This window comes from Lepisma saccharinum, chromosome 1 (genome assembly GCF_977018435.1).
Source record: "Lepisma saccharinum chromosome 1, izLepSacc3.1, whole genome shotgun sequence".
In the NCBI taxonomy this organism is placed as follows: Eukaryota; Metazoa; Arthropoda; class Insecta; order Zygentoma; family Lepismatidae; genus Lepisma; species Lepisma saccharinum.
Window position 1 is genome coordinate 215,421,450 of NC_139229.1, and position 27,833 is coordinate 215,449,282.

General features: G+C 36.6%; 1 protein-coding gene across 1 annotated transcript in view; it reads right to left on the reverse strand.

Moving 5' to 3' along the window:
* Positions 1–4,087: 4,087 nt before the first annotated feature.
* Positions 4,088–27,833, reverse strand: part of LOC145979031 (sodium-dependent phosphate transport protein 2B-like) — a 66,932-nt gene continuing 43,186 nt past the window's right edge. Inside the window, exons 2-9 of the mRNA XM_083112110.1 lie at positions 26,903–27,008; positions 24,513–24,653; positions 22,440–22,571; positions 19,725–19,916; positions 16,754–16,872; positions 12,720–12,936; positions 8,580–8,711; positions 4,088–7,146 (exon numbers count right to left, since the gene is read on the reverse strand). Coding sequence (XP_082968236.1) covers positions 6,362–7,146; positions 8,580–8,711; positions 12,720–12,936; positions 16,754–16,872; positions 19,725–19,916; positions 22,440–22,571; positions 24,513–24,653; positions 26,903–27,008 — 1,824 coding nt within the window. The 3' untranslated portion in view covers positions 4,088–6,361. The remainder of the gene's footprint in view (positions 7,147–8,579; positions 8,712–12,719; positions 12,937–16,753; positions 16,873–19,724; positions 19,917–22,439; positions 22,572–24,512; positions 24,654–26,902; positions 27,009–27,833) is intronic.

The window sequence follows — 27,833 nt, forward strand, 5'->3', positions numbered from 1 at the left end:
AGAAAGGTGTATTCTAATTCCCTTCTCAGTCGGGACAAACCCCTTAATTCGCTCACTGCCGCTTCTGTTGCCTAGTGCGTCGAGTGGACTCACGATCGCGCCTCCGTGATCTCAGGTTCGACTCCTGGCATGCGCCAGGGCATTCCTTTATGATTGTCCCTTCGTCAACTTTATATAATCATCAGTTATCCTTAGCATCACGCCTAGCCTAAAGAGGCAGAAAAAGGATGTAAAATAATATGAAAAAAGAAGACAAAAAATAAATAAATACATATTCGATCACTGTGATGAATATGCAAGGAAGTAATTAGTCCTATTCCTTACTGGGTTGTAATTTGAATGTTTGCTTCATCCTAAAACTAGCCTTTTGAATAAAGATTCAGTTAAATGCGGACATTCGATATGATGGTTTGAGTGGACGGAAGATTCATGCAATGTGATAATATTTCTTTACCCCAAACGAAGAGCAATCCGATTTAGACATTTTCTTGAGCACCCAAAACTGTGCACGTAGCGACTCAATGATGTTTCAGAATGGATATAATTGGTTGTTCACTAATATCAAAGGATATTAAAATTCATTATTAACATATATATTTTCACCGTTGTAGAATAACAAGGAAATCTAATGGTCAGCATGCACATGCAGCACCCAAATTACATGGAATATACTTTTATTTTATTTGTCAGTGCACCTCGTTGCAGTTGATTGCTATACTACATATAGTTTCTTTATATCACCTTTGTTCCATGTAGAACAACAATCATTACGCTTTGCTCCATCTACATTGGCCAAATAAATTCTTACAGACGTGTCTATTTACTAACTGTATAATAGGAATCATTACAGACACATATTCTAACATTGTTGTATAGAAGGCCGGAACTCATTTTATATCATGCGTAGATTGAATTAGAATTATAAATTTTAAAATATTGGAACATTTTTAAAGGGGTAGAATGCCAGTTTGAAACACCTATATGTTTGTCCGAAATTACTATTACTAGATAGGTGGGCCATAGTTAAGCTTCTAGTGCAATTTACAAATCTTCAATGAGAGATAAATTTATGAAATTTTAAGAAATAACTCTTATAACTATTTCACAACATGTATCATATAAATATTTTGTAAAATAACTTTAAAAAAATAATTACAAAACCGTTACATCTGTTCCCAAGGTAACCCACTGCTTATAGTATCGTAGAAAATTTTGCTTGTGCTCTAGAAAACATATTTATTCATGTTTATTAATATTTTATAATCTATTAGGGAAATTGTTAGTTTAAAACTTTTGATTGGTGACATACATTATGTACAGTAACTAATTATTGTCTTCGAAATATATAAAAGAAACAATTCCGCAAAAAAACAAACACTGAAGCGTTTAACATATAAACTCAACATATTAATAACATTTAGTGATTCATGAAAGTCTGTGCAAATTTATTCATTATTAAGTAATATTTAATAATAAAACGTATTTTAATGTGAAAAAAGTGTAAATTCCAGAGACGAGTGTAACCTGTTCCCAAGGCGGCCCGCCATGTACCACTTTAGGAACTCGCCTCTGAACTACGTTTTTCAACAAAAATAGGTATCGTTCCTTTGACACAAAAACATTTTTACAATGTAACTATGTGATCAAAAAGATAAGGGAAAGGACCCGATTATCGTCCCCTCTCACAATACCGCCCCCCATGGTATTGGCGTTGTAACGTGCTGCCAACTACGGAAAACAGGCAGAACTATTTGGACGTGGCCTGTTTAGTATGCAGTGAAAGAACATAAAGGTTGCTGTGTGCACGCTAGCGATTGTGTTGTGAAAAATAAGTGTTTTGCTGTTTCCAAAAGTTTAGGAGTGCTGTATTCATTACCACTACACCACAGAAAGGTAGGTGTTTCACTTTACCTTAATCTAGTACATCAAAATAGAGGTTGTAAAGTATAGTTAAATGTATTTGATTGATCGTTTCTCGTACCACGTCATGCTCAATCACGACGCCATAGTGCTTATAGGATAGATCCGAATATCGTCCCCCCTATGAGTGCTAAATACCGTCCCCGGGACGATATTAGGCTCCCAGTTAGATTGCGCTTTCATCGTTTCAGATGCCTCCTGGTCCTACAAAACGAAGGAAACAATGGGATACAGAAGCTATGGTTCCAGCCGTGGAAGCAGTTCGCAAGAAAGAAATGGACCTGAAGAATGAACAGAAAGAAGAACATCAAATATCCAAGTTCGTCATCTGAAGATGAGGAAGAACCTGAACTTGTAAGCACACATGATGACAGCGATGACGATTATATAGACGGAGACGAGGATTATGAAGACAGTGAAGAAGATGCCGTGTGCTTGTATTGTGATGTTTTATTTTCTGCCGACAGGAATGGTGAAAAATGGGTGCAATGTTCAACTTGTAAAAAGTGGTGCAACGAGGACTGTGTTGGACAGAAGCCACCTATTCACTTTACCTGTTCAGTTTGCTTAAGTGCCTAGATAAACGTTTGCGTTTTTTTTTTCAGTCCATCAGCTTAAGTTTTTCTCATTATGGTTGCAGGGGACGATATTAGGCAACCCATTCCTTACTTTCGTGCATTTGAGCACTTTTAAAAAACTTTTCTTTCGCAGGTATTTTGTATATTATTTATATACAGTCCACATATATAAGAAATATATATAATATTCTACTGAATCATGTTGTTTTCCATTTTTGCACTTAGCTTTCTCAACTGAAATTTTTGTGTTTTAAAAAAAGGGACGATATTCGGGTCCTTTCCCTTAAGTAAACAGCTTTCAAAATATGTATAAAACATTAACATTTGTTAATTTGAAGGACGCACACACACACATTTCTTACTTACCTTAAAATAACGACGACAACTAATCTGGTCGATCCCCGACTCAATAATTTACTGCTCGTTTATTGCATGGTGCACCAGAGGGGGACTGGGTATATTCATTTAGTGCCATTTGTTAACTTTCTTAGATACTAATATGATTTTCGTGAAGTGGGCCACCTTGGGAACTATGGCCACCTTTGGCTCACCTACCTTACCATTTTTAAACTTTAATCCAAGTATTTGAACTTGATATTTTTGAATAACTAAATCATCGAATTCCTGAATGAAAGCAAAATATTGCGCACACTACTATAAAAAAGGGAATGTTAAGGCCAAATACTCCCTAAATGCGACGATGAGAAAGAATTATGAAATTGCTGAAGGAATACTTACAAAGAAACACTCTGGTGCTCAGGTCGGGACTTGAACCAGGAACATTCGATAGGTTGACTCTCTATGGATACATATAATTGAACTTTGCATATTTTGATTTTCACGATGGGCTTCTGATTAGATGTTCCCTTGTAATCAATGGTTTTAAGGCTTGATTCCAAATGACTGGAACCGTTTGGTTCCAAGGTTTGATTCCACTCTCTCCATCAGTGTACCTGCATGATAGAAAGTTTCCATAGCCATTTAAGGTGTACCATGGCAAGATAATTTTTCCCGGAGGCTTCGTGTTAATGATATACAACCGCAATCCATACAAAACAGCAATGTTTCCAAAATGATAAAAACCTAATAAAACCCGATAAAATAGTCTCCCCCTACGTTTTGCCATTTATGCCAAAATCTCTCGCAGACACCACGGTGAGAGAGTTTCCTCCGACTTAAGGTTTCCCCTCCTTTGAAAAGCTGATTTTTGTAGGGTAGTCAACAGGTATGAATTTTTCAAATGACTGAGTTGAAAAGTAATGAATCTTGATTTATATTATAGGACCCTTCTTAAAGTTTTGCAGAGGGGCCCTGAAGCCGATATCGCCCCCAGCACACACAAACACCCCCTTCCACACACACAATGCTCGACTAATATTCTGCGATCTCACCAGTAATGGTTATGGGTTCGAGTCTCTGTCTGACATTAGTATTCCTTTGTATTTGTTCCTTCATCAATTTCATCAAATCATTATTCATCCCCATCGTAGAATCGCAATGCACGAGGAGCAAAATACAAATAAAAACATAGTTACACATCAACAACAAAGGGAAAGTGGATTAGTGAAAAATACCAGACATAACTTTATTACATTTTATTTAACAAAAAATAAGCAATCAGAACAAACTTCAGTAAAAACATTACCTGAAATATTGTGAATCGAAATTTCATTCCAGAGCTTCAATAACGTTCAGTTGTACAGTGTATACTATTGACCATAATACTGTATTTACGCTATGGACTTACGTCATATACCTATTCTTATATTTAGCTATTTCAATTTTAGGCACATGATATTAAGTATGACAAGCAGGTACTAACATTGATTCAATTAGTGTAGTATTACAATTAATACACTGTATAAATTTCTTTTTCTCTTGATTTACAAACTATTTGTTTGAGAATGTTGTACTTAGTGCAACATTTCTTCAATTACTCTTGTAATACCCTATTATGGACTTTTGAAAAATCGCATGGCTTAATTCTGTATATTAGCATAAGAATTGAAAACCCATTTTACTTCCAATGTCGATGGAATTCGATTTGAATAATTATGACGTGAAAGTTTTGATTATGCGTTCGTAACTTTCATATTACAAACGGTACTAACTGAATAGCAATTTTATTGAGGCAAACATTCACATTTAAATTTATTTTTTACCCCTCTGCCCGCTATCTCTCTCTCTCACTAGCACTCTCTCACACACACACATACAAACATGTCCACACTGACACACATTTCATACATTTTTTTAGAATTACAAAATATTGAAATTAATTCCGTTAATGGCCTCACAGTATTAATAATATATAAAAGGTCCCCATACAATACTGTACTGATCTAATAAACTCCAATTGGAGAATGCTTTTATTTTCCATGAGGTCGGGTGTTGTTTACATTTATTTTTCATCTTCCTCGGTGATTTTTAAATTCTACAAGCAAGAAATAAACATGGTATCGTATACATTTCTATACATTCATGATCAAACATTCCCTAACGTGTATTTTAAGAAATGCAATGCAGAACTAACTATGTAGCCTATTATGTGTAAGTGCACATAACGGTGGTACTAACTGTAGCTAAATATGATGCTCTCTTTTCTTTGGTGATTTCTGATATTGCACGCAAATATATTTTGGGAAAGCTTACTTCTAATGAATGTGCTTCTGTAGTGTCCTTCTCCTTAATGAGTTGAAATAGTTTAGGCGGAATGTTTCTTTGTACGTGTTCTCGCATTTCCGAATAATTTTGATATTACACTGATCACATTTGTTGACAACAAAGTTTATATTCTGAACATATATTTATCTGAATAGAAACGTAACATTTACATTAATAAAAATATTTAACATATATACATTATACATTTAAGCACACGATGGAAATTTATTTTATAGAAAATATATATGTACACAACAAGATACTCCGAAAGGCTTTTATCCACTATGCTGTTAAGTTTGAAAAACAGAACAAATATACGTATGTTTAAAATTATTCTTTTAACGTTTTGACAGTTACACAAACCGTACCCAAATTTACTAGATTTTATGATAGTTGTTAAATTATGTTATTTTACCGAATTTGTATGTAAGAAAGCAATTGTAGGACACTGCATACCTCCTTTGAACTTCGTGTTATTTTAGAGTGTCAAAGCTTTCGAAGTTTCTTGCACATGTTATGTAAAATGATTGAAATTGTGCTTACGTTTTTATCATAGACGAACATTCAAACAACTAACGTTCTTTATTGATAAACAAAAGTACAAAAGAAAATGGTATTTCGATTCCTTGCATAATTTAAATTCGTATGTACACTTTACACTATTTCAATTAGGAAACCTGTTTTCCCTTGTACACTATTTCAACAATATTGCCATTGTTTCAACCATTGTACCTAACATGCACACAGTACAGTGGGATGGATAAGTATTACCAAGCAAATTGCCCATCAACATGTTTCTTCTCTTTATTTTGCCCAGTGAGACCTTCAAGAATTCAAACAAAACGTCCAAGAAGCTGCTGACTGCCTCTGCGCCAGCACACGTGAAACCTCATTCATTAAAAAACATGTAGTATGCAATGAAAATAGTCATGGACAATTTGTCGTGGAATATTTGTGCATTCCACTGTACAACAAGAAATCACAGTTACAGGTCAACCCATAAGGGATAATATAACTAATACTGAATCTGTTAGATCACATCACTACTGGTCCTTTCGTATGCAAGTGAAATGTATCTGTCTACCTAATGTACTAGGTGAGCATAAATGGACGGATTTGTGTTTTCATCATTGGTTGATTTCACTGCATCAAAGTCTGAGCACAGGATATGAGATGGGATACTCTGTCTCACAAAGACATTATGATGCCACGTGATGTGTGCTGCTGTGAAAAGCAGGATTCTCCATTCCTTTATTTGAGATTTTATCAGTCCTGATATCTTCCAAAGCGTTCATTTCCGTTGGTTCTGTAGTTTGATACTTCCTGCAACAAGCCACTTTGGAAATTACCCTATCCATGGGATCTAAACTATGCATCCATAATGGTAGCCAGTTCCAGGTCTGGAAACGTTGTGGCAACAAATGTGGCTTCTTCCTCTGCAATAGGTTTATGATCACCACGAGAATCAGTATTACGATGATGGGAAGGCCGATACAATAAAGGGCAATTATACCAGCGAGGGACAACATAAACACAAGGAAGGGCATGAGGAAGAACATGAAAATCAAGTAAAATATCGCAAACCAACGATATTTCGCTGTTGTCCTTCCCAAGGCTTTTGCCATGGGTATGGGCCACCTCATGTATGGCACTGGGTAAAACAGGAGGATCCCTGTGACGTTGAATAACAAATGGCACATCGCTATTTGGATGGAAAGGTTCAGTTTGCTGCCTTCAGCGGCCAGGGAAGCCAAAATGGCCGTCGTCGTTGTACCGATGTTAGATCCTAGGGTCAAGGGATAAGCCCTTTCAATGGTTATCACTTCGATTCCTATAAGCGGGGTCAGTGCTGAAGTGAAGATGGAACTGGATTGCACCAATATAGTCATACCGCATCCAACCAGTAGAGCGAGGTACCCGGTAACCCAAGGAACGTATGGTATATCCGCATTTATGGTCTTCTTGATAACAACTGCTATTTGACCTGAAGAATAAAAGATAGAATTAGGATATTGCATTCTAAAAAAGAACTCAGATATCACAATACAATAATGCAAAAAGAAATAAAGTAAACTATAGAAGAAAAGCGTGTTATTACATTGGGTGGTGTAAAAAAATGTGTGAGAGATTTACGAGACATTTTTATGTTTATTTTATCGGAAATGATCAGAACACAAATATTTACTCTAACAGTCTGTAAAGTATTGAGAAAGATATAAAAAAGATCTTGTAGATAAACTAACAAACATGAAGGGTAGTTATAACGCTGCCGCCTTGTAATCAAGGGTTTTGATTGATTTGATTTAGTTTATTTTACTTCGCGTTTTGTGCCTCTTGGCTAATTTGCGAAGATGGTGATGAGTGATGAAATGATGAAATTGATGACTGGACATTCACAAACAACCAAACCCGACCGGGATTCGAACCCGGTTGTAATCAAGGGGGCCAGGGTTCTATTCCAGGTGGGAGCACATATACAGTGGTTATAAAGATTAAACTTTAAACTGTAGGTAAAATACTGATTAGCTTATCTCAGCATAAATTATACTTAAAACAAATCAGTGGCGCATTCTCCATGTTACCGCATTACTGCCGGAAAACCAACTTTTCTCATATTATGTAAACTATTAAAACAAGCTTTTAAACCCGAATTTAAATAAATTATTTAAAGAATTTAAGACTGGTTTATGTACGCCACTGACCGTCTCCAACACATACCCGTCTGGCGACTGGGTTTCCTCCAAAGTTGTATGCGGGGAGGGCGAGGAAACAGAAGAAAAAGTGGACGGGTAGCTATTTGAAAGCAAGAGGCCTGCGTGGTTAGTTCCACCGCTGGAAACAGCGTTGGCGGGATAAAACTACTTCTTTCTTTCTGATTCTGTGCCCCGCTTAGCAGAGGCAGTGTTGCTACATGAAGGATTTTTTTCTTTGGTGAATGAAAATCCAGGTCCAATTTTCGGAGAAAAGGGAAATTTTATGAAAAATATCGAAATTGTCGGATCGTGTTTTTCTTTTACTTGGATTTGGTGTTTTATTTCTATTATATCTACATAGATAGGGTGGTGTATAATAAATACATACAATAAATAAGAATTGTTGTGGTAAACCAGGTCAAATTTTCAGGATACGCCACTGAAACAAACATTTCTCTCCTCTCCCATACGTGTCCCACGGTCTGCCCACCAAAGTCCTTTGATTTCATAATTCTAATAATATGAGAATACATATTATGGAGGTATTAACCTATGCACCTTTCCCCATTTACTTGTTTCTTTATTCCATTTCAGTCGAATTGTTTTTCTAGGATTATATTTTCAGAAAATCTTAATAGTATAAGGAGCCACGTTTCACATTCACATATTAATTATTATTTACAACAAATTATTATTGATAGTAATTAATTAACAATGAACTCACCTTTGAGCATGGAGTGTAGAACTTTGACCATGAGCACAAGACACCCGCACAGAAGGGCCAGGGAGAGAAACAGAAGAATGAGTCCTATATAAGCATCGCCTATGTACCCAAGACCCTTGAACATATATTCACCTGGAAAAAGAAACATAGTATTTATCAAAGACGGTGATTTTCTAGCTGACCCAAGTGATATTCTAAATAGATGGAAGAACTACTTTAATGACCTTTTAAATGTCCATGTAGGAGATAAATCAGAAGTGAATGAAGTACACACAGCAGAACCTTTAGTTCCAGAACCCAACTTGACTGAAGTTAAATATGCTATTAATAGGCTAAAGAATAACAAAGCACCTGGCATTGATTTAATACCAGCTGAGTTAATTAAATATGGTGGAAATTCATTAATGTATCAAATTCATAAATTAATCTGTTTAATATGGAATAAAGAAGAAATCCCTCAACAGTGGAAAGAATCCATAATTGTTCCTGTGTTTAAAAAAGGTGATAAAATGAACTGCAATAATTACCGTGGAATTTCTCTACTCTCAACAACATATAAAATATTATCTAACATTCTTTTAACAAGACTAACCCCATATGCTAATGAAATTATAGGTGATTATCAATGTGGATTTAAACGTAACAGATCAACTACAGATCAAATTTTTCACATCAGACAGACACTTGAAAAAAAGTGGGAATATAATCAAAATGTCCATCAGCTATTCATTGATTTCAAAAAAGCATATGATTCAGTCAAAAGAGATAAACTATATAATATATTAGTTGAGTTTGGAATACCTAAGAAGCTTGTTAGTATGATAAAAGTATGCACCAGTGAAACAGAAAGTAAAATTCGTGTGGGTATTAATATGTCTGACAAATTTACAATTCATGATGGGTTAAAACAAGGAGATGCATTATCTCCATTGCTCTTTAATTTTGCCTTAGAATATGCTGTTAGGAAGGTAAAAGAAACTAAAGAAGGACTAAAATTAAATGGTGTGACTCAGTTGTTAGCATATGCAGATGATGTAGACTTACTGAGGGATGATGTGAATACAATTAAGAATAATGCTAAAATATTTTTCAAAACTGCTAAAAAGATAGGTTTGGAAGTTAACAAAGAGAAAACTAAATATATGCTTACAGGCCGAAACCAAGTGTTAGGTAATAATCAAAATCTAATTATTGATAACAACTCGTTTGAACCAGTTTCCAAATTCAAATACTTAGGAGTAATATTAACAAATGAAAATTATATTAAAGAGGAAATAAAAAGTAGGCTTAATTCAGGAAATGCATGTTACTTCTCTCTTCATAAACTTTTGTCTTCTCGTTTAATATCTAAGAAACTGAAAGTTAAAATATACAAAACAGTAATTTTGCCTGTAGTATTATATGCATGTGAAACTTGGTCCCTTACATTGAAAGAGGAACATAAATTGAGAGTATTTGAAAATAAGATCCTTAGGAAAATATTTGGACCTAAAAGGGATGAGGAGACAGGTGAGTGGAGAAGGTTACATAATTTAGAACTACATAATTTGTATTCATGTCCAGATATTATTAGAATAATTAAATCAAGAAGACTTAGGTGGGCAGGCCATGTGGCACGAATGGGAGAGGAACGAGGAGTTTACAGGATTCTTGTTGGGAAACCTGATGGTAAGAGACCTGTAGGAAGGCCAAGACGAAGATGGAGGGACAACGTTGAGATGGACCTAAGGGAAATCGGTAGGGATGGAAAAGAGTATATAGAACTTGCTCAAAATAGGGAAACATGGAAGGCCTGTGTTGCTGCAGCCATGAACCTTCGGGTTTAAGAAGGCTAGAGAGTTAGTTAGTTAGTTAGTTAGTATTTATCAAAGAACGTTTATTGTTATCAACTTTTTCAATATTTGAGTGAAACTTTCCTACCAATACCAAAATTACGTGAATCACGTGATGGAAAGAGATGCCTAAGTAACCATGAAAGCAAAGCATACTGTTAATCATATATGTCCTCCGTTTATTTTCTTTTGGTATCACTACGATCCTAAGAACTGCAAAGCTGCTTGTTTTTCTCAACATTTCTTTTGTGGAATTTTTTTGCGTAAATTCTTTGTAATATCAGTGCGATGAAAACTTTAATACATGCCTGTGCTGCTTTTCTTGTCAGAGCATTCCCTGAGATTCGCTACGAGACTCGGCGGCAAGCGGCCCGGCGTCAGCGCTTGTCTTTCCCGGTAAAATGGGTCCGCGACAGTCGCACGATACAGTCTGTTTTTTTTTCGCTCTCCCTGCCTTCGCTCTCTTTACCTTTCTGTTGACGTTGCAGACTGAAGCCAGTATAATCCTTCCTGGGAAGTTGTGTTATGTCCGTGTGTTGAAGATTGTGGCTTAATATGGCACCACAAAAGTTTACATTACAACAAAGGATTTATCTTGTCGAGTGTTACTTCGGAAAGAGGAATTGTGGAGAAGTGCGACGACGTTTTGCAACGAAATTTCCTGGTGTTTCCGTTCCACATAGGACCACTATATTAAACCTCGTATAAAAGTTTAGAGTAACAGGGTCAGTTCTGAATAAAAGTGAAAAGAAAAACCCACGTGTACTTACTGAGGAAAAACTCTATGAGATAGGACAAATGTTAGAACAGTCTCCTCGGAAATCTATCCGCCACCTCTCGCAAGAAACTGGTGTTTCAAAAACCCTGTAGGTCCCCCGATTTGTCAGCCTGCGATTTTTATTTATGGGGAAATCTAAAAAATAAAGTATACAAAGACAATCCGCACACCATCCGTGAGTTAAAAGAGAGTATTACGAAAAATCGGGAGAATTACAGTAGATGAATTTGCCAATTTCCTTCGGAGATGTCAGGAATATGTTGCAGCAGAGGGACATCATTTTCAACACCTTCTGTAGTCAAGGTAAGTACGCAATATGAAAACTGTAATTTTAATAGCAGACTCTACCGACTGTCGCGGACCCCGTTCGCCGGGAAAGACAAGCGCTGACGCCGGCCTTCTTGCCGCCGAGTCTCGTAGCGAATGTCAGGGAATGCTCTAGAAAAGGTGAAGCAGGTAATGTGAAAATCTTAAAAGGCATTAATTTCACCCGATTCATATATTTGTTTCACGAAACAGAGTTTTATTTTGGTAATGCTGGGTAGTCCTGTAGCTAGATATTTTAGCGCACTATGCAGGATTGTGGTTTGTACCCCCGCCCCCTTGCACTTTCATGTGTGTCCTTCGATGTTTTTTTTAGTGCCATGGTTTGTGATACTTACATCCTACACATTTTGAAATGAGGAAACAAAGATAAACTCATTGAAAATAATATAAGTTATATTTAAATATTCGTAGTTTGTTTTCCTGATTTACAAAAAGTATAGCATATTTAGGAATATTTCGGATATGTCTTAGTGTCTGAAAAACAAATTTAAAAATGTCCAATAAATACTACATTGGGAAACAAGAAATCCCAAATTTAAATTTATATGTTGCATATTCTGACTTCGTTGTCGTAAGTGGTAGAGCAGCAACAGCTCAACTTTGTCCGTGAATAAATAATTTTTAATTCTAATTTTAAATGTAATTCTAAAAAATATGAATAGCGGCGCCCTCTGTGCATGGCGCCGTAGGCTTTAGCCCCCCTAGTCTACTCCTTGCTATGGGCCTGATACTGGAAAATACAAATACATTTTTGTATAAAAAATGTTGCAATGCATTGCTACCGCCGAGTTTTTGATTAGAAAAAATTGTAATCCATAACCACACAAACAATTTTACAAGGTAATACTTCAGTACAAAACAAATGGTATAAATGAAATAATTTCCGTTTAAAGACTTTCCCAACCTGCTGAGTGTTTTTATTTGGTGTGCATTTAAGTATGTTGGATATAATGCTACTGTGAAATACTGGCACTGAACATGCATTTTTGAATGTAATGGTGTCAAACTAAATAAGGCCTTCCAGATGACGTAGTGGTAACGCTGTCGCCTTTTAATCAAGAGGTTCTGGGTTCGATACCCTATGGAGGTAGAAGGTGGTCCGGATTCTGCTATAACTGTAGGTCCAGTCCCGATTAGCCCATCTGTGCATTAAATGGACTTAGACTTTGATCAAGCTAAATAGCAATAGAAATACACACTTACATTTAATCAAACCAATAGTGTACGTCACATTTTGTGGTTCTGTGATGTTTGTCAGTTGTGTGACATTATCTCCTCCTATGAGCTGTGTTACGTTTGACTCGAATGTAACATTCTCAACTGCAAACACCTTCTTCGTCTTGCACCATTCCTTCAGCAGAGAGGCGTTTTCGTATGCACGGTTGTTGGTGGACCATTTTTCCAGGACCGTTTTGTTTAGCTGTTGAGAGAAAATAAAACTGTATGAGCAAGTGTTCAAGTACAGGGTGGTCGTACGAAACAAAGGTTACCAGTTGCTTTTGCTTATTTGTTTTTCTTTCAGTGACTTCTTAGTGATCTAGTAAAGTTTTGGGGATTATATTGTGGCTGAAAGCCAGGAATGCCTGTCGAAAGCATGTCAAACAAACCAAAATGTGATTTTGAAAAATAACATTCCAGGTAGTGTTACTGAAAATAGTACTTTGATATAATCAGTGCGATTTCATTTCATATTTTCATTATTACTATCTTGTGTGAAACGTAACACCGTCTGAATACTGTTTTGTCGTATCTCCACTTTTCGTCAGAAATGTGTTGATGATGTTATCGTGTTCCGTACATGTTACGAGGGTTGTTCGGAAAGTTCTACGAATCGGTCAGATATGGCGTTGCAATCGAAACAAAAGCATGTGCATTAGAAGGCCACATCTGTTTTGAACGTGCAGAGAAAATTTCATCGCCATGACTTCTTTCGCGTCCCAAAAAACTGACGGCATCACCTTGCCTGCCGACGCAACCGCCTTTGCCTTCTTTGGTGGCGGGGAATCTGCATGCTTCCACTGCTTGGACTGCTGTTTTGTCTCAGAGGTGTGATGTGATGAACCCAAGTTTCGTCCATAGTGACGTAACGCCGCAGAAACTCTTGAGGATTCCTCTGGAAAATCCCCAAACATTCAGTGGAAGTCACTGCGCGAACGCGTTTTTGCTCCGGTGTGAGCAGGCGCGACACCCATCACGCCGAAAGCTTCGTCATGCCCAACTCTTTAGTGAGAATGTGGTGTACTCGGACCACTGAGATGCCCACTTCATGAGCTATCTCCCGCACTTTCGATCTTTGGTCAGCCAGCACCATATCATGGACTTTATCGATTGTTTGTGGTGTGATGGTGGTTGGCGGACGTCCACTGCGAGGGTCGTCTTCAAAGCTGTCCCTTCCAAGCTTGAACAGCACCTTTCACTTGCGGCGGAACTTAATAGAACCCAATAAAATTTATGGGTTCCTGGACTTTTAACAACCCTTAAAGAAATCCCTTGTAGCTATATTGTACTCTTCACTGTATTTTGACTAACGCAAATTAACTCAAAATAAGTGTGGTGATGTGATGTGGTGTTCGTTTTGTATTTCGAAGTATTCTATTGAAGTAGTTGCTTCCTCGATATAACCATTGATCTGTGGTGAACTTTTATTTCTGTAAGTATACTTTCGATGAATTACGAATTACGTAATTATGTATCAGGATTGATGAAAATGGCTGCAATGTATTACTTTATTAATCTTACTTGCCATCTATGGTATAAAGGTCAGCATACATCATGAATGAAGAATATATGTTGATATTATAACAAGAAGAATTAGAGGCAGACACCTTGAATTTTACCAAGACTGTTTAGAGATACTTGTAAGCCTAAGTGTAACTATATTTCGCGTTGCAGGGTATAAGGAATTTTTAAAAATTTCAATCAATTGACAATAAAAAAAGCAAACTGTAAATATATAATACAGCGTGTAAATACAAGGTTTGCAGTGCATCATATTCAAGTCGTTAAATTGATGTGGCCTTCGAACATCCATTTTTTTTTTTAATGTGCATTCCTCTAATACGCTGTTTCATGGCTTTGGTTTTATGAAGTTGTTTTTCATCAAACAGTTTAAGCCTTGGGAGATGATTTCTACCTACAAGCACGTAGGAAGCACGTGACACAACTGCGCTCCGTTCACGTAACGAAGAAAAGTTGCCTCTCGTTATTTTAGAAGCAAATCAAAACTAAGCATTTGAAGTCAAGAATCATTCGTTGTGTTTAAGAATTACCTTTTCAGAGCACTCAAAGGATAATCTCTTTTTCATGCAGAAGTAAAAGCGTACAAGAAACAAATTTTCGAGACAACTGGAAGTTATGTCGAAGTGACGTTAGAATTGCTTGTATTTTATGGCTTTCTGACAATTGCAATTTGATCAGGAACACCTATATTTTTATACTAGGGTGTGTTCCTTAAATATATAGAAATTCATATTATGAAGAAACTAATTAAATTAAGGTGCTGTTTAAGGGCATATTTAGGCATATTTGGCAATTTCTACATGATAGAGTATATTTTGATAGATTTTCGGTCATATTCAGTATATTTTCACTTTTTTTAAAAGAAAAAAGCGAAAAAGAAAGGTTTTAATTTAAAAACAACGAAGCCGCTTCAATTAGAGTAGCACAAGAATGTCTGTCACAAGACGAAATTTCAGGCAAGTTTTCGTACATCAAAGCAAATTTTGGATTTCTTCCTGCTTCTATAGCTGCTTTCGAACAATCAGGAGTATCAGTAGTGGACCAGATAGAAGCTGTGAATAATATTGTGAATAACTTACACGGTGCTCGTGGTGAAGTGGGCAAGTGTCAACGAAAATGAGGACATTTTTGAAAAAAAAAAAAACAATACAAAGGTTATCATACATAATGCTCTATTGCAAAAAAAAAAATTATTGGGAGATAAATTTTCTCTCGATACTGCAGACTGAGCCGAATGACATTGTTTATTTTAAATATACTCCTCTTGTCAGTCGAATAGGCAATCATTTTTATAAAAATTTACAGAAAGTATTCATTGTACGTACATTACAACTCAGGGCTCATAAAGTGAACTAAAAATAGTACAGTAAAACTTCTCAATAACGGACAGACCTGGGGGAAAAATAAATGTCCGTTATCAAGAAGTGTCCGCTATTCAGAAAAAAAGTATAGGATGTTACACAATAGGATAAGCATATTACAATACGTACTTTACGAACATAATGTGTTTTTTCTACATTCAAGGAACAAAATACTGTACTAAATACGGTGAATTTAAATTTACTAAAGTATCCCTACATACATTACTAATTTCAAAAATAAAATACAGTACACGTAGTGTAATCCATTGGTAAATTACTGCATTCAAAATGGTCTTTCATTTTAAATAGGCTCTAACAATTTCTGGCCAGACCTAGATTGTCCAAAATAATCATCTATATTTTTCTGAATCTTAAAGTTCTTTACAATTCTCTTTTCAATATGTGTTTCAAGTTCAGAAATACGTTCCGTGTAATATGAAACCCTGCGCACTAGTTCGAAATACTGGCCATTGTTGTATCGAATTCCAGGAATTGCGTCCGTTTTCTTTCAGGCTGTCCGTTTTTAAAAAGTTTTATTTGCGTTGAGGAGGTAGTTTTCAGTGTCTGCGTCCGTTATTAAGAATGTCCGTTATTGAGAAGTAATATTGTCATTAAACCCCATGTATTTCTGCCGAGAAATTTAAAAATATCCCTAATTTAGAGGTGTCCGTTAGGGGAAGTTTTACTGTATATGAAAATATCTCTGTAGGTTCAGTTGTAAGGGCATATTTTTCAAATTATAGTGATTATTTTTTAAAATTTTAGGTCATAAGAACATTTTTTTTTTTCAATTTTGGTGATCTTTAGGTCATAAAAGTCCTAGCCCTAATATAATTAGCTACTATCTTCTATGATACATAAGTACAGCAATTTACTATGATGAAATTACATTTGCATACTGAATACTCATCCTGGGTGCGGCGTTCCATAGACCTGAATTCGAATCCTGATGGATCCTGCATTCTCGGTAAGTTTCTACAATAGTACATCTCCTGTGTGTATCAAAACGTAAAGTTTTTGGCATGAATTGCATTCATTTTGTTGTAATGTGCTAAATCAAGATATTTTAGCTTGTTTACGTCAATAATTACATGTATGAATCAGGCTAGGAACATAAATGATTACAATCACACCTACCTGTACTACGAGATCCGTGAATGGGTGGGTAAGTTTTTTCAAAAGATCCAATTTCTTCCCTTTGTCAGTCTTTAGATTGAATGCCCCAACAATGGCGGAACTAGTGTACTGAAGGTACCCTGAAACAAGGACACAAAATTCAAAATACATGCAAATAAAATTCATATAATACCTTATCTGTTTGTTACAACCAAATTCATGTGCAATCTAACTATATTTATGGAAAACACTGTAGTTCAGACGAGGAATTTCAAGTGGTTAGTGCTTGACTTCCAATCATGGACCGGCCTTTCTCTTGAAGAAAGACGAATCTTTGATATAGAGACGCACAATAATAGAAAAATATTAGTTGATTAATAAAAACCATCGAATGAAAGAAGATATTCTAATATAAATGAATTGATCCACATCAGTTCAAGTTGGAACACTTTCTCGGTAAAATTATTTGAAGTATCAGCGGTGTATACTGTTAAGCCTGAGTGCCAACACTTACAAGTTATTGTGAGTTTTCCACGGTTCGAATCCTGTACGTGGGTGTTCTTTGTGAGTATCTCTTCATAAATTTCAGCATAACAACACTCATCCTCATTTTCGCAATTAGCCGAAAGTGGAACAAAAGTGATGTAAAATAAACCAAATGAATCAATTATTGTGAGTGCTCACTGGTTAGTATCTTTCCCTGTTGAAGATTTCATGAAATGCTAATTTTTTTTTTAATTGATTAAACCTGAACTTTCACCCTGTACTCTTCAGTGTCTTTAACGTGTATTCGGAAAAACCCTGAAGCTTGTTTTTCAATGGTTTCTCAAATCCGCAGATAGTAGAGTGGGAGGCGCAAGTATTTCTAGGAAATTTGTCCACGACTGTTTTAATAAATTCTTGCTCTTCAGTCTTAAGGGCTTTTAAGAAATGGATCTTTATTTATTTACGTATGCTGGTGCAGAAGTTGTCAACAGTTTCTTTGGTGTTTTGTCTCAGTTCTTGAAGATCTCATTGCATAAAACACAGAGAATAAATAAGGTGACGGACAATTTGCTTGGTAATATTTATGCAGCCCACTCTATATGTGAACAATGAACCAAGCAATACAAGGCAACATTTTTATAAATAATACATCAGCAAATTTGTAAATGTTATTAATTCTTAAATAATATAAATACTACCTAAGACTAATGTGTATTCCATTTTGAATTCATTTTTATTGTTTATGTATGTATTTCAAGGTCGTGTCGAGAAAGGTGGGGGTGTTGGTGGCTAAACTCTTTCCAGAAATATCTTGGAAAGAGTTTAAACTAATGTTAAAGAATAAAAATAATTTTCTTTTATTTTGTCTCTTATATCACTAGGTGTGTGAGTGTGTGTGTGTGTGTGTATGCAGTGGCGGCGATTGGGTTCCAAAACTGGGGGCCAAAGACAATTTGTAGATAAGGTTTAGCTTAGTGCGGGGGCAAAAGTGGCAAAATGTGGAGAGCAACTGCCCCCACTCGCCCCCCAATCGCCGCCACTGTGTGTATGCATCACATATTGTTTTGAAAATTATAACTGCGTCAACACACCTCGCAAAATTTTCTCCAGGCACACCCCTAATGAACCGTACTTCAATTTTCTTCGGGAGTTTTACGATATAAGTAGAGACATTGAATTTTTGCGATGCGCGAAATCGAGAAATGTGAAATAAAGATGCAATTTTGAACATTCTGCACGTAACTACACCCCCAATGATGAAATATGCATGAGTTTTATTCGCGAAGTAATGTGAAATGTGTGCTTTTCCACGAAATGAACGCTTTTTCGCGAAATAACAATGAAATGTCATCAAATTAAGTAGAAAACACGCAAAATCCGGCAATCGAGGTTGTGTGCGCAAACTGTCGATTTGTAACGAAACGTTTGCCTAAAGTTTCCTACCACTTGCAGCTGAAGAACGTTTTATCTTCGATCACATCAGGAAGACGCTGTAAATTGGGATTTCCCATGCACATAATCTAAGTTCGAAAACTTCGCTCCCTGTCAACTTCCAGTTTCATTGAACTTGCTAGCTGTAGCAGCGATAAGATTAGTCTGTTCCCGCACATGAAGGGAAACAATGGTGTCATTTGTGTTCAGTTATGAATGAATTTTGTTTATCGTCATGTGATTTTCAACATGTGTTTGTGTATGTGCAGTAGTGATCATTTTATTTATTGGACAGCAAGGATATCCTTTAAATACATACAATAAATAAATCACTTGAGATATGCAATTTAGAAATGAAGTGATTTTGTGTTGATGTTTTCTTTTTGGTTGGACAGCTAAGTACTTGTGTATGTGTACAGTATATAAAAATGAAGTAGTTTGTCAATTTATAGCTCTTTTGTATGTTGTTTCCTCTCATAATGTAAAAGTGTATGCCAATTTTTTTTTCCACCGCTGGTATATACCGCTGATCTAACATTTTATTTACCGCTCTCCTCAGTTTTTATTTACCATAAATTTGTCTCCCTAGATATAAGTATGCATGTGTGTAGGTGTAAGGACGATAATGTATGTGTGTGTAATATAAACTGTACTGCCTTTTTGTTTATGTCCGTGAAATAGTGAGCATGTGTCTGTGTGTGCGTTGTATTCTTTTTTGTTTTCCTTTTAACTCTTTTGTCTTTCTTTTCCTCTTTTATTAGCAAAGCGATGAAAGAAAATATCGAAGTGGAAGAAAAGGGAAAATAGCCTTAACTTCGTCATGTATATAAAGCCGAAATAAATAAATAAATAAGTGAAACTATTCTACGTCACCCTGGCAAAAACTCATCCCTCGCCCCTTTATCTATCTAAGTAGGTGCCCCCACACATTATTTTGTTGATCCCACAGCTAAAGTATACCCTCCTTTTATTTTTGCCTCAACCAGTAATCCACTACGAGTTCTTCTGAACGCACATACAGAACACAACCCACACACTCAAGATTGTTAAAATTACGAATATTGTGTAAATTCACCTGTGCTGACTTCTATGACTAGAAGCACGATGACTGAGAGCCAGTTGAACATATCGTGCACCGTGGCTCCCGCGAAGGCTCTCTCGAATTCGTCTCTGTCGGCAGCGTGGGTCAAGGACACTATGGTGTTTGTTACCGAAGTGCCCACGTTGGCTCCCATTATAATGGGTATAGCTGCTGGAACGTCGATGACTGCAAAGATAAATTATACTTAAATGCGAATATAACCTATATACACAAAAACAGCATTAACGTTTTTTGTACATCCAGGGTTGTTAAAGGTCCATGAATTTTTTTTAAAAAAATTCAATTCCGGTCCAGGACAGAAAATCAATGGGTTCTGGACCGTAGAGAACCCTTTTATCCGTATTTTATCTGTATTTTAAATTCCGTCCAGGAACCTTTTTTCCGGATCAATTTAAGTACGGTCCAGGAACCTTTTTTCCGGATGATTTCAAATAGGGTCTAAGTTCCGTATTTGAAATGTAACAATACGCAACTTGGACCGAATTAAAATTGTGCGAGAAAAAAGGTGCCGATCCTCTTAAGGAAACCAATACAACCCATTAGAATGTATGAGTTCCTGGATCCTTAACAATCCCAGTGTTGGGTTGAAGGTCCAAGAATTGTTGTTTTAAGTACACTTTATGCACACAAATACTAATCGGGACTGGACCTACAGTTAAAGTGGGATCCGAACCACTATGTGCCTCCACCGGGACCCCTTGATTACAAGGCGACGACGCTGCCACTGCGCCATCGGGGTCCAGGAATTGTAAATAACTTGAATTCCAGCAAGAAAATCAGCAAATGTAAACGGGTTCTAGACCGTAAAGAACCTTTTTATGTTTAAAGTATTTCAATTCGGTCCAGGAACATTTTTTCCGGATGAATTTAAATACGGCCCAGGAACATTTATCCCGAATCAATTTAATTCCGGTCCAAGTTCCCTATTCAAATGAAAGAAAACGCAACTTGGACCCGTTGTATATACCGGTGTATATACGGATAATATTAATGTTGGATTTCTCAAATCGTGCATTAGTCATTAAAAACTTTTGGAAATAGTGTTTAGGTCTCTTGTGTAATGTGATAACACATAACAAGCAAGTGAAAATTACAAATGAAGTCTTAAAATTTTCAGCGTAAAGCAACCTAACAGTAGAAAGGAATTTCATACTCAGTATTAGTTTTATGGCCAACTTTTGTATACAAACAATGCATGGTTGGCGTTGTAGTGAATTCCTCATTGACTCGGTTTTAGAAAGCAGTAACAAGCACTGGTTAAAAATTGGGGTGTGGTGCGGGGCACCCAGCTTGCAACAAACGCCAGAACTATATGTTAAGAGCTCTAAACATGGCTCTGACCCAACAATTCCTGACCTACAATTAGGTCTAATAATGCATATGTGGTTAGGTTAGTAGGGCCAGGTTTAGACCTCTTAGCATTTAGTTCTTGTGTTTGTTGCAAGCTGGTTGTGTTCCGCAACAGACACTAAAAATTCAGCAGTAACTGGAGTTGCTATTATAATGAAAATGAAACCAGGAGGGAACACAAATTGAGAAACCCAAAAGCGGGAAGAATGGAAGAATGTTTCAGTCTTCCTTGTCTTTCATCGCCCTACCGAGTCAAGTTATTTAGTTGAGGTTTCCTAACAGATATTACTTATGCTTCATTAGCGTGGAATTATATCTCTAATGATATGCGCAGCTGTAACACACAGGCACCTACATTGTTTAAAGCTCTTGGGCTCTTGCCTTGCAAATATCACTTTAAACTTTGTATGAATCGAAGGGAATGTTCCATGAAAATAGTTTGTCTTGGATATGTTTTGAATACAAATATTGCTTCAGCTAGTTCTTGTGGTTAAATAACCAGAATGCCATTTATGATCATTTCAGTATCTGCATTATTGCTTGCAATATCTCGCTTGCACATGTAATGAAATTTTGTTTCATTGTTTATCTTTCTTAGTTCTTCGATTTAGCTTAGCACCCATTCACTACTAGCCAATAGGCTACCAAAAGTCTACCAGAAATTTTCCAAGGCAGGGTCCAAGTACTGGAGAATATTTTGAATGCAAATATGAGTAGTGAAAGGAAACACATTTAGGCTATTATATTTCCCACATAACACATGCCTGAATAAACATTCTTGTGAAAAATCAAAACCGTTAATATTTATGAATTCTCCGCCATTCACAACAAAACATGAATATAAATGTACTTAATCGTAAACTGCTTAACAAATGTTGGTCTATAGAGAGACGTAAAACTATTGGCAAATTTTGTAAGAATTCATTTTATGTTTTATCTTCATTTTTACATAAACAAAGCAAACTATCTCACTTCAAGTATTTCCAAAATCAAAAACCAGATGATACACCAGATAAGAGAAATCGCAATTAGTAAAGATTTATTGCAAATTACTTCAGACTGGACTATTACATCAATTCAAAATATATTTAATAAAATACATTTATCGGTTTTGTGATAATTCTTTTTAACTTTGAAGAAAATAACTACATTTAACAGTTACGATAAATTTCAATGATGTGAGGAGTGAAATTCTACTGAAATATTACTGAAGAAATATTAAAAGTAAGCTTCTTGCACAATACGAAAGTATATCATTAGTTGGAAATATTAACACTCACATTAATGTTTACACCATGACTATATTATTCTCTCCTCCCCCTTTTAAAATCAACTTACATCCTGCCGCTACCATACTGACGACTATTGAAGTAGAGGTGGAAGAGCTCTGTACCAAGACAGTGGCTAGCACTCCAATCATCACACCAACCACAGGGTTCCTCAAAAGGTCGCTGTTTTGGAACACACCACCTAAAAAAATAACAACACAATAAAAACCTCGATTAAAACTAACTTTTTTCAGTTTAGTGTAAATTGGGAACATGTTTAATAATTTCGTTAGTGTGGGCGCGAAGTTGCCTTACTTAATATATTATTTTCGCTTTCTTGCGTTTATGGTTCATAATCTCCTTGACCTGAAGCAGAACTTGGGAATTTCTGCACAATATTTATAAATATTTGAATGCAGGGCTGGAGTTGGTGGTATACGGCGGTAAAAGCCGTGAGCCTTCTGGTTAACCTTCTTCTACATTGCGTATATTTAAGTTTTCGTTTACATTTTTTTACATCAGTGAGTTTATTACGACCAAATACTTTTGATTTCGAGTGATCGGAGCATGTAGGTAAGAAAGGGGATCGGAGCAATGTTGAGAATATAAATACATGCTGCAAGTGGACATTTTATTGCCAATTATCATAATAATTACGTAGAAATACGGATGTACTGTTAACTTTATCAGAACTTTTGCTAGCTTCGTTGAACCCTTCGTGCATGCCTTGAATAATATGAAATTTGTCTTTTATTACCAAAACTAACGTAGAAGTTTGACTAAACATGACATGATATTTAGAAGTATCGGGCAAAGCCTGATGTAAAAATCTCAACAATGTTCCTATTTCTCTTTCCCGCAACAATTGGCGGCGGACTATGAGGGCGATTATAGTTAAATGCCACAATTGAGGTATGTTGTATTTCAGTTTTATACACGGAAAGAAAGGTAAAAGGTAAAGTGTTCCCCTGTGCTTAGCACCACGACATGAAGGCGTATAGGGGGTGTGGGGGTAACGCCCCACACTTTCTTGATCCGGTCATGAGTGGGGTTGATGTGATCAGCATCACGCCCCTGACCACCTTTACCCCCCCAGGTTTTTCCCCAGGTACCCATGTTATTCGACACTGGGTGGGCGCCGGGGCCGCTTCCAACGTTAGAAAAGTTCCCGGATATGAACCGGCCGGGGATCGAACCGGGGACTTTTAGCATGGTAGTCAGACGCGTTACCGACTGAGCCACCGCTACTCACTTTCCTCACGATTGTGGGTTGCCACCGGTCCTATACACAGGGCGAAAACCCAGGTGGACTCGAACCCAACGCAAAGCAATATTAACAAGGAAAAACATGCTGTACTGTAGCCTTTATGTTTAAATGCAGTCAAGAAAAAAGAGAATTGTTGCTTTTTCTCTTCATTTATACAAGTAATTTCCCAACTTTTTAATTTTTAGTGTAATTAATAGTATTACTAAAGTTATTAGCAGTATACAAAACGATAATACACAAAGCAATAACCATAACCCATGCGCGACAGCCCTCGAAAGGTCTTGGCCTATCTCCCGACTGCCAGTCTCCCTCCCACAATGCTACCTAGAGGTGTGGAGATCTTCAACCGGTAATGGGGTGTCGTGGGATCAAACCTTCGAACGTCAAACGTCTAACCTTCAGCCGATAGGACATTTCCGAGACCGGGTTACGCTACTCACTCGTAGCTCCCCAATTTTCTCACGATGGTGGGTTGCCACCGGTCCTATACACAGGGCGAAAACCCAGAGACTGAACCCAGGTGGACCCGAACCCAACGCAAAGCAACATTAACAAGGAAAAACATGCTGTACTGTAGCCTTTATGTTTAAATGCAGTCATTAAAATATGCGTTTCATATATTCTTTAAATGTATTCTCTATTGTAATATGCCTCTTTCATGCTAATTATGGCATATTTTCATCAGTATTCTACCATGAATGACATTCTTTCTTGAAGTTAATTGATTTCATCCACATATTTAATAGAAAAATAATCCAAAGTTAAAAGAAACATGGTCTCCACTTAATATTTCACGAAACTAAGCGTATAACCTCTGAAAATTTTGGGACTACACCACTGTTTGGATGTTTAGTAGTTTTCAAAGTTCAAACTTACTTGTTGCTTTGCCACCTAGGAGTCTGAAGGCTGTGGAAAGGAAGTCCAGTGAACAGATGAAGAAGTAGAGGAGTGTTATTATGGCAATCAGCTTTAGTACATTTACAGCCGTCCTCTGAATTTTTTGTTTTTTTGTCATATCTGGAAAAAACAATAAGAAGAAGCATGTGCAGAGCCATAAACAAAATAGTTAATTTTTTGCACTATACTATAAAAACAATTTTTTAAGTAAACTTAAACATACAGGATTAAAAAACTAAAACATAATTTAAAGGACCCAGACTAGAGTGAAAACTGATATATCTAGGAAAATACTACCGATTTATCAGTCAGTAATAGTGAGTATTACTCTACAGACGCGGATTTTGATATAGTATATGCTGGAACTTTATCTAAATTATGTCAAAAATCAAGACTTCCTTTTTCAATTGAATTCCACTTTTCGCCAAATTAGACTTTGGCCACATTAACGAGCTTGAAGCCATTAGAAATAGAAATAGAAATAGAAATATGTTTATTTTAGGGTTATGAATAGTACATCGTTTATACAACACTGAGAATACATTCAACACAGCCGCCCCCCGTGGCAGAGTGGTTAGCACGACGCTAGGGGTTCCGAGTTCGAATCCCGGCCTGGGCATGTACTAAATTGGTTGACTCTGTACCATATAACAATACAAATAATATGTTTAATTGAAAACTCATTATTCAATGTATTTAGGTCATGAAAACTATTTACATCTGTGTGTGATACTGAAAGTATTGTATATATTAACTCATGTCGAATTATTTTCTGATCTGGTTTAAATTGTATACTATGTAGTTCAATTGCAGACTGTTTCTCTTATTGTCTTGAATGTTTATTTATTTATCGATTTGCTTTATTTCACTTCGCATCTTGTGCTAATTTGCAAAGATGGGAATGAGTGATGATGTGATGAATTTGATGATCATAAGGTGTGTTTTGTACAGTGTATATTGATGCACTTGTAGGGTGAATTGAATCTTCTGCAAATACGCTGTACAAACGAATAAACTGCCGGAGTGAAAATGTCTACTAGTGATACAAGTTCAGTTTCTGTATTTTAGTACTCTATATGCTCTGTACGATAAAATTGTTTTGTTATCGTATGAACATATTAAGAGATTAGCCTAACGTTAAATTTATTATAACATTTCGCAGTTTCTTCGCAATATGCACTGTACAGAGAATAATACATGCTTGCTCCTTAAAAACTTAAAACCTAACAGAAAATAGATTGTTGCGAATGAAGAAACATCACAGTAAACATACACTGTGGTGATCTCATTGTTGTTAATCTTCGAGACAGTTATCATAAGTTGTTGAATACGTAGTTGATATATATTGATATATTGAAGAGATCTTGGAGATTATGATAAACGTTTATTACCTCATTGCATTTTCCGGGAAATGATCATCGAATGGAAGTTCATTGTAGATAATCAGAAATAAGGTTTTGCTGGAATTTGCCTCTCGCGCCAAAATGTTATCTTATCGCTCAAAATCATGCTATGTTTCTAATAGTTACTTAATATATATCATGAAAAAAAAAATATTGTATTATTATCTGGAGGTGCTGGTTATCATGTGATAATCATGTGATGAAAGGATGGGTGAATGGAGACGCAAAGACATTGGGAGATTCGTGGGGCGTGTATATCTAAAGAAATATTAATATCTGCAAGTTTGTAATTAAAATAATTGGCATGTGTATGGAGTGTGCAAGTAGGCAGCTTTCACTTTGAAGTGATTTAAACAAAGACACGATTCTAGTAGGTTGTGTGTATGATCTACCAAACTTAATTTATCCTATTTTTTTGGTAACGCTGGGTCAAGGTAAGGAGTTAATGCAGCTAAAGGATGTGTTCCACGTAACGACTTCTCCGTTTGCTGCGGAAGCTGCTCTTTTACTTTGCTTATCTGCGGATAAATGGTGAATTGATGAAATTATTGGACGAACTCTCACGAGAAGAAGCATGAATGCGTAAGGCAGGCGAGATCGTGAGTTGACCGATCAACCGAGTGGACAAAGTGTATGCGTAATGTTACGTACGTACGTACGTGTGTGTGTGTGTGTGTGTGTGTGTGTGTGTGTGTGTGTGTTTGTACTTACATAGCTATATGCATGATGATGATGATGAATTAAAATTTGTTGGGCCCTTTATGCTATTCTTCCTGGCCCCTTTGGCTGAGGCAGTACTTTCATACACATCGCAGCTCTCATATCAATTCAGATCATGGCGCTATCTATACCACCTGAGCACGCCTCTGTCCAGCACGAACTGTAACATCTCATCCAGTGACTCTTCTTCACAAACTATAAAACATGCATTAAGTACTAACTCCTCACTTTGAGAATTGAACCTACCTGACCAGGCTGGTCCCGTGTCTCCCAAGGGACTTGCTTCCCAGGCATCGTCGCCAACGCCACTGGAGTTTCGGAAGGCGATCTGCCCCGCATGGTTCTTCTCGTTCTGGAATAAAGGAGGATTGTTCAGTTTTAAGGGGTTGTCATGACGAAAGTTTGTAGAATAACAAATACTAGAGGAACATACGTGTACTGTAATAATTGAATAGGTCACAAATTCAGCTAGGGAATTGTGGAAGGAAAACAATGAGATAAGGGGGAGTAGATTTAGAACCAGGAACAGCAGACTCGGACTCGGACAATTTTGTTTCCATTTACCAGTGATATACTGAACATACTTCTGATTGAACACCCTGATCACAAAACTACACTAATTTCTTTCATTTCTCTCGCTTGGGTCTGAAACAAGCAGCATCTTCAAGACATCTACCCCTAGATATCTTGAGTTCTGGCACCAATTGCACCAATGTGAATATTTTAGGTAGTAACATTTGAATCTGAGTTCATTATACAGAAAATTGTCTTTGTAGCATTCTTAGTAGTTTCCTAAATAGATAAATCAATATAAATAAAGTTTTTAAAATTAGTTAACGACATTTTATTCCAAAATATATTTCTACTTTGTTGTTAAAGTCAAGGTCACCATCATGAATAGTAATGTCAATTTTTGACAACATCGTCATCTTGTAATCAAGGGGTGTCGGGTTCGATGCACGTTGCAGGCAAATTGCACAGTGGTTCGGATACTACTTTAAACTGTGGAACCAGTCCCCATTAGCCTACGTAAGCACATAGTGGACTTACAACAGAATTATGGCATAGTACATGCAGCTCCAGTCCTCCTCCGTGGCCTAGCTGTCTAAGGCATCATGCTTTGGTCGGCGGTTGCGGGACGGCATAGGTTCGATCCCGGGTTCAGTCTCCGGGAATT